Genomic DNA, 18539 nt, shown 5'->3' on the forward strand with positions numbered 1-18539 from the left:
CAAACTCCCTGGCTCCGCCCCCAGTCTGTGCTCTGATTGGTCAAACGCTCCGGGACACCTGTTACAGGCCGTGACGGGATTGGTCCAGTGACGCTGTCAATCATAACTGGGGGCCTTTGTGGATGCTAATGTTGATGACGTCAGCAGTCTCTGCCACAACAGGTAATATCAAGCCTGAGGAAAATTATATTATATTATTATATATATTTTGATGGATTATTCTCTTTAGCGCCGAGTTAAGACATTATACCTATTTTTGTTGTTGTTTGTTTACCTATTTTAAATTACATTATTTATTTATTTTCATATATTTTATTCAGTAGATATGTGATCTGTATTTTGGTATCATATATATCTGATATGTACATTGTTTTATATGTATATATATATGTATGTTACTTATTTCAAATAAAACTTTGTAAAAAAAAGCCTGAGGTAATAAAGATGTTTTTTTTATTAAATAAATAAATAATAATAATAATAATTAAAGATCTCAGTGAAACTTAATAATCTAAAAGTCAAAGTGAAACTGGACTAAACTTTGTTTTCAGTCAAATAAACAATAAAAAAATAAAAAAAATAAACTAGTTTTTTTTTAATGTGTCATTCACAGAAAGAGTTAATGTTTTAGTCATGTGTTCACAAAGTTCATGTTTTATGTTACAACAGTGGTGACTGGATTATTCAGCACATTAAATGGATGATTTCAGTTTGTTCACTAAGACTAATGCAATATATATATATATATATATGTGTATGTATGTATGTATGTACAATATTAAAACGGTACAGAGACAACTCAGACTCTTGATTTATTTTTTCGGGTATTTTAGAAACTTCAGTTTTTTTGAAAAAACAAAAACAAACCACTTCAACATTTGAAATAAACCACAAGAAACTAGATTAGATTAGTTTACAAGAGACAGGTCTTGAAATCTGGTCAATATATGCGTGTAAATGTTTATCACATAGATTTAAATCATTGTATTCATGAAAATAGATCATAGAGTAAAAAAACACACACACACACACATGGCCTTGAGCAATACAGTTGTTATTTTCCTCAATAAAAGTTTATTGTGAAACAGCCCCTGAAACAATATTTAGGAATGAACGACATGAAATATAACAATAAAATACAATTTCACAGGCTCTTTTTTTACCTTTCAAAAAAGAGACTAAAATCTGTCTGTTTGCAATGATTTTGTGATTAGGGAAGATTTTGCTGATATTCTGTGATTATCAGTTCTGATTCAACTCTTCTTTCACTCTCTTTTTCAGTCACTTACCATAAAATGGATGATTGCTGATGTGTTTGTGCAGTTAAATTTGATACTGGGAGGAAGAAGAAGGGTATTTTTGGGGTGTGTGCCTCATATATGAGGATGTGCACATTCACTGTCCATGCATCATTGGTGAAGGGAAGGCGACGTTAATTATTGGATAAGTTGATTATCAAAGTCCATGCAGAAGATATGACATCAATAAAAACATTTTCCTTTACATATGATGAATTTTCAGGTTTTGAGCCAGCCATGTTTTTATGAACTATCCCTTTAAACCAAATCAAGAGTTTTCCAGTGTTTCTTCAAATGTTAAGTGTAAGTGTTTGTGTGTGTGTGTGTGTGAGCCGTGGTGAACATTAACAATGACACATTATTCACATTTGAACACATTCAGCCTGTACAAACTGTCAGTCATCTGCAGGTTAGCATCACCAGGACAGAGTCGCGTCGGTGTCCGTGGTTACCGCGGTTACCGTGTTGAACTGCTGCCACTGTGTGGCGCTCCAGCACCAGAGAACATGGCTGCTCCTCAGGCGTGGTCAGATGTTCCTGCAGCAGGGTTTGCTCTCTTCTGTCGTCTCTTCTGTGGAGTTGCTGAGGGTCACGGCGCTGATGGAGCCTCGGATCACTTCTTTACTGCTCACCTTCTTATGGATCTCTGAGCAGGACGATGACACGTTATTATTATTATTATTATTATTATTATTGTTATTATTATCCGCTAACACAGTGTTTCCCAACCCTGGTCCTCAGGGAACGTGGCCATGCCATGTTTTAGATGTTGCCCTGCTCAAAAAAAAAAAAAACCACCTGATTCAGATTAAACATTCATTTTGATTCTTTTTTTTTTTAAACAAAAGTTGAAACATTACATTTTTGAAAAAAAACAAAAACTTTTTTTTTCTTTTTTTTTACCTTTTTTAGAGACAAAATTTGAAAAATCTAATAAAAAAAAAATTGACAAAAGTAAACAATTTTTTTTTTGAAAAAAAAAAGTTGAAATATAACATTTGAAAAAAAAAAAGACAAAAGTTTAAAGTTGAGCTTAATGATGAGCTGACGATTTATTTGAATCAGGTGTTTTTGGAGCAGGGCAACATGTAAAACATGGCACGGCCGTGTTCCCTGAGGACCAGGGTTGGGAAACACTAATCTAATTTAAAAATAAAATGAAATATTGATTGTCATTATTGTTATCATAAGTAAATAAAATAATAAAATAATACAAAATGCAAGGGTTTTTTAAATAATCAATTACCTGTGAGGACGCTGTTGAAAGCTTCTTCCACATTCGTTGAGTTCAAGGCCGAAGTTTCCAGAAACAAAATCCCTTTCTTTTCTGAACGATAGAAATCAGTGAGTTATTTCTCCACAGAAGTTAGTGATTACAGTCAAACTCTTGCTAATGTGTCACTGCTGTGATCCACCGTTTATTCACTGTAGAACCATCCTGAGTTTGTACCTGCAAAGTCTTTGGCCTCCTCTGTGGGCACAGACCTCTCTGACTCCAGGTCAGTCTTGTTTCCCACCAACATGACCACGATGTGAGGGTCGGCGTGGTCGTACAGCTCCTTCAGCCAGCGCTCCACGCTCTCATAGGTCAGGTGTTTGGTGATGTCATAGACCAACAGCGCCCCCACAGCTCCTCTGTAGTAACTGTTGGATAAGAGTTATCACGCGATGATGTCACGATACGGAAATATGGACATTTGTGGCTTATATTTGACACAATTTCAAAATAAAAGTCTTTGTTTTGATTGACACAACTTTACTGAAACCTGTTTTGAATTCAATCACTGACACACAAGATTCCATATTGATTTTAAAAGGATTTGACTGTGTTTAAAAGCTTTAAATGACTTTGAATGACATTCACTGTCACAGTCTGACAGTGAGAGGATTGTGGGTTCAAATGACAACAACTTTAATGTTTTGATTAAATCCACAGCTGTAGAGGAGCTGTACTGTGATGTAAGGTGATGTTATCTTTGCACAGAGTTCTTCTTTTCAAAAAGCAGCTGCAGCTTCATATTCAGTTCAGTCGAGGCCTCGAGCAGAAACATGTTGTTCTTTTTATGATAAGTGTCTCTGTTTCCTTTTCCCGTGAGTTACAGGTGAAGCTCTGCTTTGTTTCTTAATGCAGCACAGACATGAGAATATAGCCGTCGTGGAGAAACTTCCTCTACATCTACATCTACATCTGCTCTTATCATCGTTTCACATACAACACAACCATGAAAAGAATGTCAGAGCTGATATTTATGTAAGAATGTGGCCAAAAACAGTTACTACATTCAAATGCAAAACACAGAGGTCTTCTAGGTTTGGTTTTTCTGACCTAACTGGTTCAACCCGTGGTTGTTCTGCAGCTGAGACTCTACTGACTGCAATGATTGGTAGACGGCGGTAGGTGGCGCCACATGACGCCAAAACATCACTTCAAAACATAAACATGATTTGCAGTCTGCAAAATATTTGTTTTAATGCAAATATTTAGTCTGTACTGTTGTTGTTGGTGAGTTCAGTTTGTTATATGAACATTATTCCTGAGTCTCTGTGACATATTAGGAGGATTTTATCATTTATTACATAATGCACCTTTAAAAGTCATTCAGTCATTTGTGGACTAATTATTAACTGTTTTATTTTGGATTAAAACAGTCAGTTCTGCAGACGACTGATAACGAGCTGTTGATGTGAATCAGGTGTTTAACTCCTTCCAAACAACTATTTCAGACAGTTTAACCACTGTGTGCTGTGGTGTGAAACGACTTTGGTGTGGGAGAGTGACCAAAGGTAAATGAATATAATATAAACATAATTAACATAATATATAGAGATATTTGAACAACTCCTTTGTGCTGTGATGTACTCATGTAAAGTCACTCTCCCACATCAAAATGTGTGTGTTCTGACTCACGCAGAGGTGATGGCTCGGTAACGCTCCAGTCCGGCCGTGTCCCAGATCTGAGCTTTGATGGTGAAGGTGTTGAGCTGAACGGTCCGTGTGCTGAACTCCACCCCGATGGTGGTGCGAGTGTCGTGGTTGAACTCGTTCTTGGTGAAGCGGGTCAGGAGGTTGCTCTTCCCCACGCCGGACTCACCGATCAGAACCACTGCAGAGGGAGGACACACGGAACCACACACACACACAAGTGATGTCAAAGATAAACAAAGGAGACGACAAACACTTCACTGAGTTACAACACGTGATAAATGAAGCTCTTTTAGTCCAGGTGTGTCATCATCTTTGGTTTCCTCATAAACTGTCTGAGACGACACCATCGACAACACAACCACACCTTTGTGGTGAGTCCATTATTTCAACTCAGGGATGCAGAGTACACACACACACACACACACACACACACACACACACACGTCCATGTCGTCCGGGTTTGACAAAAACGTTGTCATAGACCAACAATGGTCAAAAATGTTTTGAAAAAAAAAATGTTGGTCCAAAATTTGACAAAAACGTCATACTATACTATGCAGTCCAATTTTTATTTTTTATTTTTTGGAAATTTAAAAAAAAATTTAAAAACAAAATTTGGTCCAAAATGTGACAAAAATGTCATACTATACCTTTTTTGAAAAAAATATTTTGGTCCAAAATTTGACATAAACGTGTCAATCACAGCTGCTGCTGTTTCCTTTATGACGCAGTTCCAATTAAGTTTCTTGGACACAGTCTGGACAACTTCGTTATTACCAGTTTTGTAAAGATATAAAACACCTAACTTCACAGAGTATAGTACAAATTCGACATCAATATGCACTACCATTCAAAAGTTTGGGCTCACTTATAAATGTCCTTATCTTTGAAGGAAAAGTACTTTTGGAATGGAATAGAATATGTACATAGGTGAATAGAGGCCTATTTACAGTCTTCTAATGGAACATTGTGTTTGTTAATGTCATTAGAAGGTTATTGGATGATTAGAAAACCCTTGAAAACCCTTGTGCAATGATGTTAGCACATTTTGCTTCTTTGTGTGATTAACAGTCTGACTTTTAATGGAAAACACAACATAATAATTGCATCGTTGATCCCAAACCTTTGAACGTTAGTGCTTATCACAAGCTAATCAATATTCCTATAAGGCTATATCCCGATATACGAGATATAATTACGTGGATATGAAGCTGCACACGCTGTTTCTCTGGACTCGTGAAAAGCAAAGTGACAATACACAAAAAAATAATAAAATAAAACACCTCGTGGTTATGACCTGTATTACATACACAAATGGAGTTAAAGTCAGTAAAAACAGGACAGAGACAGACGACTCCTTTGTTCAGCTCCTGTGGATTCTCCTGTTAGTGTTGTTACAGGTGACTCAGTGAGGAAACAAGGCTTGGTTTAATTGGCTCAGATAGAAAAGCACAAACCACACTGATTCTCTGAGTGCTGCAAAATCAGCTTTAAAAGTTAATCGTCAGACAATATCAGCGATAAACTATTATCAGCAGAGAGTTTTCTGCTCTAAATCCTTCTTTGACTCTATGTTTAACCTGAAGTCACAAATGTTTGACTCTACTTTCTACCTTTTCTTTTTTTCCCAGTATGATCAGGTAAAGAATGTCAGTTTCCCTCCTCCCTTCTTCCACTACTGTGTAACTGCTTATGCAAACAATGACCCGAGGTTTCCATGACGATTCGGGACAAGAGGCCATCACGGTGATCCACGGCAGACTGGTTTTTCTGGGAAAGCCGAGGACCAACGTGACGGAGTTTTTTGTTTTCATGACCTTTAGAAGTGGGTAAAGAATCCGTGCAGCATTGTTCCTCCACGGTGTCATGTACGTAACGTGGAGGGATGATTCTGACTTCAGTCATGAGGCTAAAACTGTCACAACTGCAGCTAAAACCTCATATTTCCATTATCAGTTTCCTGATCTGATCACTGTGCCACTCCCTCCTCCTCCTCCTCCTGATGATTCCAGTCACCTGACCGGCCCCTCCCCCACACACTCACCTGCTCATCAGTTAATCACCTTTGTCGTCATATAAACACAGGTCCATTCCCTCAGTTCTCTGTCACATTATCTCATGCTGCTCTTTAGAAAACTCTGCATTACTGATCCTGATTTGACCTGTGACTGAGAATTTAAAAGTTGCCTCTGACAAAAATTAAATCATCTTCATACTTTTGATTGAACCAAAGCAATATTCAGTCATCGCATTCAAGGTTCAGACAGTAATTCGAATAAGACACTGCTTTTATCACACTCACTCTCCATGAAAACATGGCTGTCAGCAGAGATACAATAAAATCAACTCTTTTCCTGCTTGAGTCTCTGACATCATAGAGTGGAACTAAACCACTTCCTCGTGTGTAAACCAGTGTATCTGTAGTAAAGTCATTTGCCGATCCAGGTGCAAAATTTAGTGCATCTACTGCCCCCTCTGGTGAAAGACCAGCTACTGCATTTACGCGTCGCCACGGGGCTTTCAATCGTCCAAGCTTGAACACACGAGAACATAAAGACCAGAAGGTTTCTGCAGCTGCAGGTCGTCCTGATGCTAATTATTATATCAAGAGTAGAAAGAAACAAAGGCAACTCGTGAATGTGAGTGTTTCTGTGATTCTGTAGTTGAGACTTTATGATCGAAAGACCTCGACAAGGTACAGAAAACTCTGTTTTTGTACCTTTGAATTAGATAAAAGAACTTTATATTGAACGAGGTGAACTTTTGCTTCAAAATGTGACGAGCGTTTCTATTGTTTGTATGTACGTACGTCTTTCTCAGCTGAAACTCAGTGTCAGATTTCACAAACAGGCCACGCCCCCCCGCACTCTCCCCCCATCCTTCAGCTCTCAGCCCACTTCTTGGCATTAATTTTTTGTTGCTTCATTTAACTTTGCGTCCATGTAAACAGTGGAATTGTAAATTACACAAACTGTATCTTTGTCTCTGAAAGTCTCATATTTTGCTTCGTGATGTCAAATTCTCGGAGCCCCAAGTTCAGGATTCCAAGATGGCTGCCACCATGCAAACACTGCTGCTGCTTTTACTATGATTATCTCTTCAGTCACACATTATAGTTGTTTCACTTTAACTGGAGACTAATTGCTGTGAATCAGTTGATATTATTCCAAGATAAGTTTGATTCTTTCGACCTTTGCTCGTGTTGTTGGACAAAGTCATTGAATGAAGAGGAGCTGTAGCTGCTCTGTGATTGGTCGATCACTGTGATGCTATAGATGCAACAGACAGTTTCCGTCTCTAAAACCACTTTATTTACATGATACTAAAGGTTTATTATGGTGCTTCTACAGTAACACCACGACTGCACCGTCAGCCGCTATCGCTCTGTTGATGGTCTGATTACCCAGTTAATAATAAACAAAGGAAGTGTCGTTTCAAGGACGACGCAACACAGACTTTTGAACCCTGAGAGAAACTCGGCAGGTGTCGGATCGAGTCAAGCAGAACAAAAACAAAAAAAAAAATACTCACCCTTAAAGACAAAGTTGTAGGCCTCATCTGACCCCATGATCTGTCCATCCAGTGTCTCTCTGCTCCTCCGCTGAATGTGGTGAAGGTAAGATGACACTGACTCAGCCTTCAGGAGGCTCAGAGGTCGACAGGTGAAACAGGAATATGACTCGATCCTTCACTCCTTCACTGGTCTTTCTCTGTGTGAGCAGATACAGAAACAGTGTTGGCTTGTTTGAACAGGACATGTGTATCCAGGTTGTTTCTCAGGAGAGAGAGGGGGGGGAGGGGCGGAGCGTCGTCAGGGAGTGGTCACGCTCACACGGGGGCGTGTCTTAGCAACGCAGCAGAGCTGGTTGAACAGGTAATGTGACTCCAGGTAGAGCAGGAGGAGACGGTCAGGAGCCTCCTGGTGGACGGAAGAGAACGACGAAATGCAGCAAACGACAGGAAAAGTCACTGTAACGCGGTGGTTTGTTGTGTTTGGATGATTCTTCTGTGGTTTTATGAATAAAAGCACATGAAACTGTCACTGATGATGGCTTTTTCTGACATGTTACAACACAAATACTGCACCATGTTTATCCAGGCACACATCAGACCCAGGAAACGTCCTCTATATACTTTTTTTTAAATCATTCCATATTGAAATATCGAATGTTATAAATCAAATCAATATTTCTGTATAATTAAATGTGGTTCTTTTTAGCCTTTATCCTGATATACTGTAGTGCATACACAGTATATCAGGATCACGTTGTTTTTCTGAACTCATAAAACAGTTTATTTTGCGATGTTTTGCTTCTCAAAGGAGTGAAAATACACTTTAAATACACTCGACTGCTCATGAGCTTAAAATACAGTTATTACCTTTCATTTCAGATAATACCTGGCTTATTTATTTGGCTTTTCAATGTTACAAGTGCTATAAAGTGATATTTTAAAGCATAATTTTGACATATACAATCATTTAATAAATAATAATAAATGCTATGATCAATGCAACAGCCTTTAAAACCAGTAAGTCATCACAGATACTATATATCTAAAATCTAAGACCCCATCTTACTACATGTCACGATATAGATATAATATTGATATATAGACCAGCCCCAATCCACAGTTAATGATGAAACTATGTCCAATGTAACCCTCTGTGAGAATGGATAACAGTTACAAGATATATCTTTTATTAAGGTTAATAAATGAACTCATCCAGAGCGTTTACCCACACAGTTCACAACAGAACAGACACAGAGTTAATATGAATTCAAAAAGGGTTTATTTGACAGCTCTGAGATTGACAATAATATTACATGTCATTTAATCGCACACATTTCTTGTGACAGTTCAGGCTTTTGAAGGCCCCAAACTAGTCCTTTAAGTCTTTTTAAGTCCGTTTATATGATTCAAAACTGCAAATGTGAGCGAAGACGACAGAGGAATCATTTCAGTAGCTTCAGCAACATAAGTGACGACAGAGTTAAAAAAGATGCACGTTGTTAGTCTCAATACCATGATTATAAATATGCTGCGTACACACACACACACGGACGCACACACACACACACACACAGGATCACATGATGCTTCTCATTTCCAGACAGACTGCAGTGACACACACACTCGTCTACGACACTACGATGCAGCCACTTGGGTCAGTGGTTCCTCCAGGTACTGCACCAGTGCTTCTGCCTGTAAACATGACAAACACAACATGAATACATATATATATAACACAAATATACACACACACACAGACACACAAGGCCAGAAAAAACATCACTTTGACCCACGCACACACACGGAGAACATGTTAACTCCACGCAGAAAGGAACCCAGGTTTTCTTGCTGCAAAAGGGGAGAGCGCTAACGCTACAGCAACCATTGGTTGTTTGTTAAATCAAAGACTCACTTTAGCTTTAAGCATTCCAAAGCCCACCGTCTCTTTGGCGTACATACACAGCAGCAGGTTAGCAACGCGCGTAATGGCCACTCTTCCCTCCTGAAAGACAAAGGTAAAGTCATTATTATTCACCTGAGCAGAAACTCACCGACACACACACTCACCATAATAAGACCATAATAGTGCACGGACCACACACACACTCACCATACAGTCCATGAGTATGAATTTGAGCTTGTCTTCGTTGAAGGCCTGGTGGCCGTTCTTGTCGTACGCCGCCCAGATGTTGCTGGCGATGGCGGCCGTCACTCGTGCATCAGTGTCTCCATATCCAGAGTAGGCCAGCAGTGAACCTTCATTATTCAGGAGCCTGTGATGATGATGATGATGATGATGATGATGATGATGATGAATGTCCAGGTAAGTGTTGGACTATACCACACACTTGTATATGTGGCTTATAAAACACACATGCACTTATCCTACATTAGATAAAATGTCAGTCCACAGTTTAATCTGACATAAATAAAGCTCACACTACAATCACAGCTTCATCACGGCTTTGACATGTTTTATTCAAGTGTTATTATCTACAGTCAGTGCTGCTAACGCTAACTGTCATGGCAGCGAGCACGAACACGTGGAAAAACAAACTAAAGTGTGATTTATCTAATGAAATGGGAAACTTTATGATAGCTTATGGCTATGCTTTCTTTGACACTTTAATCTTGCCGTTAGATGACTTTTTCTCTCTGGAAACTGAAGATTATAATGTACTTATAATGTACTTGTAGGACTGAGCATCTCTGTAAATAAGCAATTGGAACCATGTTGAACCGCATTTTCCCCTTTTAATTACACAAATATATGGAAAACAAATGATCTTCTGTTGCTAACTGAGAAAATATGAAAGCCTGTGTGTGAAAAATTACTAAATATAAATATTTAGCCTCACTTTCAGAAGAAATTTGGTGAGTGGCACATGACAACATCTTACTTTTGATGTTGTGCCGTTGAGACATAGTAAAGAATCACTGTTTCACTCACATATCAAATTTAATTGCTTTAAAATAATCTAATATATATATGCACATTAATGCCTTAATTGTCAGGTTAATAGTTCAGACTTAGCTGATATTACCTGCTCATAATATGTAAACATAGCTGTAGCTGTAGCTGTAGCTTGAGTCACTTCGCTAATGAGAAACAGTGATGATAAGAATAATAATATATGTTTTTATGTGTAAATCAAACAGCTACAACAAACACTTTCATGGTAAAAAACAACAACTTCTCTCCGGTGTCACTTAACATCTTGTTAGCTTGCTGTTAGCGTGCTATTATCCTACTGTTAGCTTGCCGTTAGCCTGCTGTTAGCGTGCCGTTAGCCTGTTAGCTGTACTCACAGTGTGCTCTGGACTCCGTTCGTGTTCGCTTGGCTGAGAACTTGCGTCAAAGCCTTCGGTCGCAGCATGTCTCTTCACTAACTCACGTGTTTGAATAAGAAATAAAGTTAAAGTGACGCTAACTTTACACCAAACTACTCTTCAGTCATCAAACCAAAGTCAGCTGACTGTGTTGTGCTGTTTACTTCCCTTTCCCGGCGCAAAGCATTGTGGGAATCGTAGGCGCTTTCACAATAAAATACCATATTTTTTACTGTGATTTCTTATTATTTTCCAATTAGATTTGTACAGTTACGTGTACTATTAATAAAGTAAAATATTACTTAAACATCCTATAATATGGAATAATTGACTACTACCATGTTAAAGACATTATGGGATAAATTAAACACTCGCCAACTACAAACAGTCAGTATAATTCTATTTAAATAGAGGTTTAAATAGATTAATGCATTTCATACAGCGTTAAAGAAAAAGGTTGTTATTTGAGTTCCAATGCTTTATTGTTGTTTGACGGAACTTTAGTTTCCAGGTATTAGTTTTCTTACCAATATTTAACTGAAGCACAGTGTGAATGAATGCAGAGGTTTAATTTTTGTTTTTTTTGGGGGGGTTTAAATAAATTGTGAAGTGACACTAAAAAGAACATTAACACATTTCTTTATTTTTCAGTTTGATCATGTGTTTATTTTACTTTTCATTTGACTGTGCAAAGTGTTGATATCTGTGCTGTGTTTACTTATTATTATTATTATAATAATTATAATAGTTCTCAACACATGCAAGGATGAGGCTTAAATGGTTCTAACTCAGGTCCAGATCAGACCTGAGTGTCATAGAAGTGAAGAGATCCGTCAAACTCTCTGTTCTTCAGGTGAACAGACGCGTGTCAGCTCATGAGTTTATCGATGGCTGTGTTCACGTCTCCTTCTGATTCAATGAGTGCTTGAAGGTTGGCCTGGTGGTGGATGAAGCCCATGGTGTGAAGCTGCTCCAGCTGACGCTGGAAACGAACCTCCGGTGCAGGAAGCTGCCAGGAAACACAAGACGGTTTAAATCACATCATTTTCACAATGACTGTTACGATGCTGCTGCTGCTGCTGCACCGATGAGACCATGTTATCTATCCTCAGGTGAGCTGAGCAATAAGCAGATGTGTTTGAAAATATCATACTATACTATGTCGTCCAGAGGACATGGGAGAGTAAGAGTAAATCATGTCAGAGTCAAATCAACTTCAGAATGGTTTCAGTTCAAGAAGATCTGCCTTTGGAGTGAACCAATCAGAGTCCAGAACTTCACTCAACAGAGACGCTGTTGGTTCCTTACTCTGAGTCTACATGTTGTGTCCTTGGGCAACAGAGCTATTTATTTATTCTCTTTCAAATGTACAGACTGCTTCATCACGTTGTCTTTACCATTGCTGCCCTGCCGTCTGCAAACATCTGTAACATCTGCTGCTGCTGCTGCGATGGACCGACTCCAGGTGACGGAGCAGGAAACAGAGAGTTGAGTGGAGGGAAACTTCCACCTGTGGTTGGAACGATGAGTCCTCGTAGAGACGGACTGGAATAAAACAACGACAGAAAAACACAGATGACTCACAGGGATCCAGGAGCTCGATATACTATTGTGACTGCTTTATATTCTGCAGCTTTAGAAAGCAACGGTATTAAACTGAGCACATTGACAAAAATGCCTTACAATACTATGTCATTCAAAATTTGACAATTTTTCTAAAAAAAAAGGAATGTGGTAGAAATTTTGACAAAAACGTTATACTTTGCTATGTCGTCCAAAATGTGAAAATTGTTCTGAAAAAATTTTTTTTGGTCCAAAATTTGACAAAAACGTCATTTACACTCTGTCGTCCAAAATGTGATAATTTTTCAAAAAAAAAAAATATTGGTCCAGAATTTGACAAAAACGTCTTACTATACTATGTCGTCCAAAATGTACGGAGCCCCCGAAGTGAGAAAAAAAAAAATGACCAAAATTTTTTTTGTGAAACTCAAAATCTTGAGTTTGAAAAAAAAATGTTAAAAAAAAAGATTTTTTTTTTTTTTTCAAATTTTTTTGGGAAACTCAAAATCTTGACTTTGAAACTCGAGATTTCAATTTTTTTTTTTTTTCATCATTTTTTTTCTCATGTCACTTCGAGGGCTCCGTAAAAATTTTACAATTTTTTATAAAAAACATTTTTGGTCCCAAAAAAGACAAATACGTCATACTATACTAAGTCATCCAAAATTTGACAATTTTTCAGAAAAAAAAATTTGGTCGAAATTTTGACAATAACGTCATACTAAACAATGTCGTACAAAATTTGACAATTTTTCTGAAAAAAAAAATTTGGTCCAAAATTTGAAAATTTTTCTGAAAAAAAAAAATCTTCTGAGAGGTGTTTTCTTTCAGGACTGAGAAAAACATAATTTCAAATCATGAATTGACAATAAAGTTGAGTCGATTTTAGAGCAAACAGTGTGGAGGTGAACTTGTTACCTGGACAGGAATCCAGGGACCTCAGTGTGTAACGTGTGCAGACCTTGCTGCACCTGTACGAGCGCCTGCATGGCTCGAGGGTTGGTCAGGAAGGAAAGCATGACAGGATTCTGCATCTGTGGAATAACACAGAAAAACGAGTCATCATCATCATCATCATCATCATCAAACGCAGGAAAACACAATCACAAACATCCTGCTCCGACCTGTCTGATGAACTCAGGGTCACTCAACATGCGCGAGACGTCGGGGTTTTGTCCGACGAGCTGCTGCATCTGAGAGTTGTTTGCGACCACTTGCCTCATCAGCTCTGGGTTCCCCATCATCTGCATCAGCCCCTGAGGGTCGGACATCATCTGCCTCAGCACCTGCTGCTGCTGAAGCTGCTGCTGGGCCCGGTTCTGCTGCTGAGCCTGGTTCTGCTGCTGAGGCTGTCGCTGCTGCAGCAGCTGCTGCTGCTGAAGCTGCTGCTGAAGCTGCTGTTGCAGCTGCTGCTGTTGCTGCTGCTGAGCCTGGTTCTGCTGCAGAGGCTGTCGCTGCTGCAGCAGCTGTTGCTGTTGCTGCTGTTGCTGTTGCTGCTGCTGTTGCTGCAGTTGCTGTTGCTGCAGTTGCTGCAGTTGCTGTTGCCGCTGAACCTGTCGAAGGTGCAGCATTAAGTTGGATGAAGCCACTCTGGGGATTAATGGGCTGGGCAGGTGGTTCTGTCCACCTGAGGAGGAGGAAACACACAATTTAATGACTGATTGTAAAGTTGTAAAGCAGGGGTCTCAAACTCAAATGACCACCACGTGAGGGTCAAGTCTGGCCAGTAGGGGGCAGTCAAGTGAAGAAAAGCCCCAACTGTGTGGGGGGAAAAACAACTGTTGAGCTCAAATTGAAATCACTATATTCCAACAACATTTGTGACCATATTTGACAATAATTTCAAAGTAAAAGAACATTATTTATGATGCAAAATGAATCTGTAAATATCAAAAATAAACGTTTAAGTGGAGGGCCACAGGAAGTCAATAGAAGGGCCGCGAGTTTGAGACCTATGTTGGTTTAAGGACTAAACAAAGTATAACTGACAAATAGGCAGGACAATAAAATGTAGTTCTGCTCTGTGAATCTAGGGTAAACTTTCAGGAGTCAGAACTCCTCAAAGACTCATTTAAAACTCATTTTATAAATGTTGACAAATTCATACTTGCAGGTTCTTGTGTCTGACTGGAGCTCGTGACACTTCCTGTCCTGGGTGAGATTCCGGGGAGGTTTGACAGAGCTGCTGCAGAACTACTGCGAGATAATGTTCCACCGCCACCTGCTGATCTTTAAAGAGACAGTGACCATCCATCCCATAATAGTCATACCTCAGTATATGCACTGCTGACACATGCACCTGCACTTACTTGGTGTCGGTCTTGACGATGAGATGAACGGTGAAGCCGTTTTTCACTCCGCTCTTCTTTAACGTGTCGCCGTCCTTGAGAAGCTTCCCTGTGAAGATCAGCATCATGTGATCTTTGTTTGCCTTGAACCTCTGAGACACTTCCTCCTTAAACTGGACCATAGACAGGAGAGAGAGAGCGAGAAACATGAAGGCAAATCACAGGTGATCTCGTCATCAGAGATGATTTGAGGGGACAGTTTGGTGGAAACTTGAGTTTAAATCCACTGTAAACTGTTAAACTTCTCTCTGCAACAGATTCCATGGAGAAAAATCAACATCAGTGAATTCAGACGTGTTCATTTGTGACCTTTGACCTTTAGTGACTCAAACTTAGCAAAAGAGGCTTCAGCAGCTCTGATGTATACGGACACTCTTAGAAATAAAAGTGTAGAACCATATAAGGTTCTTCAGCTTGTCCTCATAGGAGAACCCTTTTAAAACCCTTTATTCAGGAAAGGGATTTTAAAAGGGTTCTCTGGATCAAAATGGTTCTTACTGGAACCATTAGTGCTACCAAGAACCCTTGAAAACACCTTTCTTCGGGAAAAGGGTTTTTCAGAAGCAAATGGTTCCAGGTAGAACCTCAGCCCTTGTAGAAGAACCCTTTTGGAACCCTTATTTCTAAGAGTGCTGATTGTTATCTGTGTAGTTTGTTCCATAGGTTTTTCGTCCTTTCTCCACATGGTGTTTCTGTCTAAAACAAGCTGCTGAAACAAAGGCAAAAACACGTTCGATTCAAAATGTAATTGTAGGACTTTCCACCAGGATAGTTATTTATATTTATATTAATATATATCCTAGTTCCGATGCTCAAGTGTGATCATCAGAACCTTGAAGAAGCGCGAGAAATCAATGGTAAAACTCTGTAAATGTCGTCATGTTCTTCTCAAACAGCCTCTTATTGTAAAACACGGACAAACTGGTTCCTCTGGTTAGTGCTGGACCACATTCCTTCTCCTCGTCCTTCATTCCGTTCCAGTTCTTCATTCCTACTCCGTCCTTTAGTGCCACCTGCTGGTGGCGCTGGGAAAAACAGTCACTCAATTCCATTACACACCTGGGAAATTCACTGTTTACTGTGAGGCATCAGCTCTGTGTGAAATATGTCTTTGTTCATATGAAGCAAAAAAAGAGAGAAAATGTTCACTTTTAAGAAGCTGAAAAATCTGAAGAAAACTTAAATCATATTTGAAATTATTAAAACCATATTAAAATGAGAGGATTGTTATTATGTGACTTTTTAAACTATAATTATGTCGTATTATATTATCCACATGAATGTTCCTGTAAAGGTTGATGCACCAGAATGATAACTTTAATGCTAACATGTCATTATTATTGTTATTATTATTACCCATGAATTTTCAAATCTACGTTTCAATCATATTTTTTTTAGTTTTAAACAAGTTTTTAAAAGATTGTGAAGTTTTCTCATGTTCATGACAGGTCGTATAACACATTTGTTAAAAACTGTATAAAATGTTTTATTTATACTATTTAGTGTATTTCACAAATATATTGAGTATAATAAAATGTATTATACTGTATTATTATAATTATAAGATATATCACATATATCTTATATATCTTATCACGATATGACGATATTATATTGCTTTATTGCTATAGGGAAAACCCGGAAATACCCCCCCAAAAAAAAAAATAAATAAAAAAATGATGTCACATGATGTAAATGGAATGTAAAGCATGTTTGAAGCATGGCTGCAGTTTCGACAACAGCATGATCGTTGTGTAATGTCTGTGAAAACGACTTCTTAAGACTGAAACTGACAATTATTATCACGACTAATCGATAGATTTATTTATTAAAATGTGTTTTTATAAAAAAGAATGATGTTTTCAAATCTCTTATTGTATCCACAAAATAAACTTCATCAGGTTTAAAGATTTGTTTTTGATATATGGAGGGCAAACGTGTATTATTCACTATTCACATTATAATTATATTAATAAAAAAAAAAGATATATATATATATATAATCGTCAACCATTATAAAAATAGTTAACGATGAATACTTTTGATGACATTTGCTTCATATTCATATTTTGCACTTTGGGCCAATGATAACTATATAAATACAGAGTTTATAATATGACGCAACTGAGCGTGACCACGTTGCGCTGACAGTACATTTATATATGTATAAATACATATATATGTATTTAAAGGTGAGTAAACGTACCTCCTCGACAGAACATTCACTGTAAACCTCGAACGCCTCTTTCATCTGCAGAGTTCTGACATGAACCAGGAGTCTGGATCCATTAACTCCTTCATCATCATCATCATCATCATTATTATTATCCTTCTTCTTCTTCGTCTCCTCGCTGCTTTGCTCCGCCATCTTCACTCACCTGTGCTCGTGCTCGTCGTCTTCGTCTCCTCAGGTGTCAGGACAGGCTCCGCGGGAGCGCGCATCGCGAGTTGCACTTCTATGACTCATCAGAGGCGCGCAGTTTGTGAACAGGTAAAGGCTGCTGAAACTGCTCGATAGGGGGCCCCGAGCCGATAGGGGGCCCCCCGACACTCGGAGCTTGAGGGCGCGTTCCCACCACCTTAAACAACTATGGGTGATTTGCAATGACATCTATAGGAAACCTCTCTAAAGAGGCTCATGGCTGTTTCCACTGGTGTATAAAGTATAATATAAAACCTGAACACATGGAAAATCATCTTAAACAACATTTATTTATTTATATTTGCAACTTTTTCATCCAACAGCAGCAACAGGTGAGGCACACACACACACACACACACACACACCCACGCACCTTCTTGTACTTGCTGACAAAGTGAGGACCAGCATTTCCACTTTATAAATCAACACAATTACAAATATCTACTTCACGAATGACATCGACAAAGAACTACTGGTTGCAGTACCATAAAATGTCTGCAGGTGGAGCCCCAGAGCAAAAATACTTTTTTTATTTATTTATTTTATTATTTTTGGTCCAAAATTTTACAAAAACGTCATACTATACTATGTCGACCAAAATTAAAAAAAAAAAGTTTGACCAAAAATGGACAAGAACGTCATACTATACTGTTGTCCAAAATTAGAAAAAAAATTTGACACAACATTTTTGGCCCAAAATTTGACAAAAACGTCATGTTTATACTATGTCGTCCAAAACTGGATTTTTTTTTTTTTGGACAAATTGAGTATAGCATGTTATAGCAACCTAAGGAAGTGATTTCAATGAAGACAGAGTGAGGACCGGCCAAAATGTCCTCACTCTGTAAAAATGACCTCACTTTGTTGGTTAAAAACCCTCACTGGTCCTCAGTATGCCGCAAGTACAAGAACACACACACACACACACACACACACACACACACACACACCCACACACACACGTATACAAAATGCCACATTTGTAAATACAGAACAAACATATCTATGGATTAATGTACAACGCTGTTTTTTTTAAACCTTAAAGAGACAATATTCTCTCATTAGTTCCAAACACTGGCAGTTTTTTTTTTTTTAACATTCATTTTGCTGTAAAAGGCATTAATGTACAAAGCATTCGA

The 18539-nt window shown here is 38.4% G+C and overlaps 3 protein-coding genes across 3 annotated transcripts; all 3 read right to left on the reverse strand.

Annotated features, from left to right (window-relative positions):
* Positions 1-1825: 1825 nt before the first annotated feature.
* Positions 1826-7792, reverse strand: rab25b (RAB25, member RAS oncogene family b; the record flags this gene model as incomplete). The annotated part of the gene is made up of 5 exons (XM_083907353.1): positions 1826-1944; positions 2545-2625; positions 2749-2942; positions 4207-4402; positions 7756-7792. 5 exons carry the CDS (start codon positions 7790-7792, stop codon positions 1826-1828), a joined length of 627 nt encoding a protein of 208 aa, XP_083763479.1.
* Positions 7793-9019: 1227 nt separating this feature from the next.
* Positions 9020-11236, reverse strand: lamtor2 (late endosomal/lysosomal adaptor, MAPK and MTOR activator 2). The gene is made up of 4 exons (XM_083907138.1): positions 11047-11236; positions 9848-10010; positions 9650-9739; positions 9020-9429 (listed from the first exon to the last, which is right to left on the reverse strand). Exons 1-4 carry the CDS (start codon positions 11112-11114, stop codon positions 9373-9375), a joined length of 378 nt encoding a protein of 125 aa, XP_083763264.1. The 5' UTR covers positions 11115-11236; the 3' UTR covers positions 9020-9372.
* A 699-nt stretch (positions 11237-11935) lies between these two features.
* On the reverse strand, positions 11936-17420 carry ubqln4 (ubiquilin 4; the record flags this gene model as incomplete). The annotated part of the gene is made up of 9 exons (XM_083906687.1): positions 11936-12076; positions 12465-12612; positions 13549-13664; positions 13755-13985; positions 14184-14257; positions 14738-14859; positions 14940-15091; positions 17185-17273; positions 17357-17420. The coding sequence occupies 9 exons, from the start codon at positions 17418-17420 to the stop codon at positions 11936-11938; spliced, it is 1137 nt and encodes a 378-aa protein (XP_083762813.1).
* Positions 17421-18539: the final 1119 nt, after the last annotated feature.

Source organism: Microchirus variegatus, assembly GCF_963457635.1.
Source record: "Microchirus variegatus genome assembly, chromosome: 20".
In the NCBI taxonomy this organism is placed as follows: Eukaryota; Metazoa; Chordata; class Actinopteri; order Pleuronectiformes; family Soleidae; genus Microchirus; species Microchirus variegatus.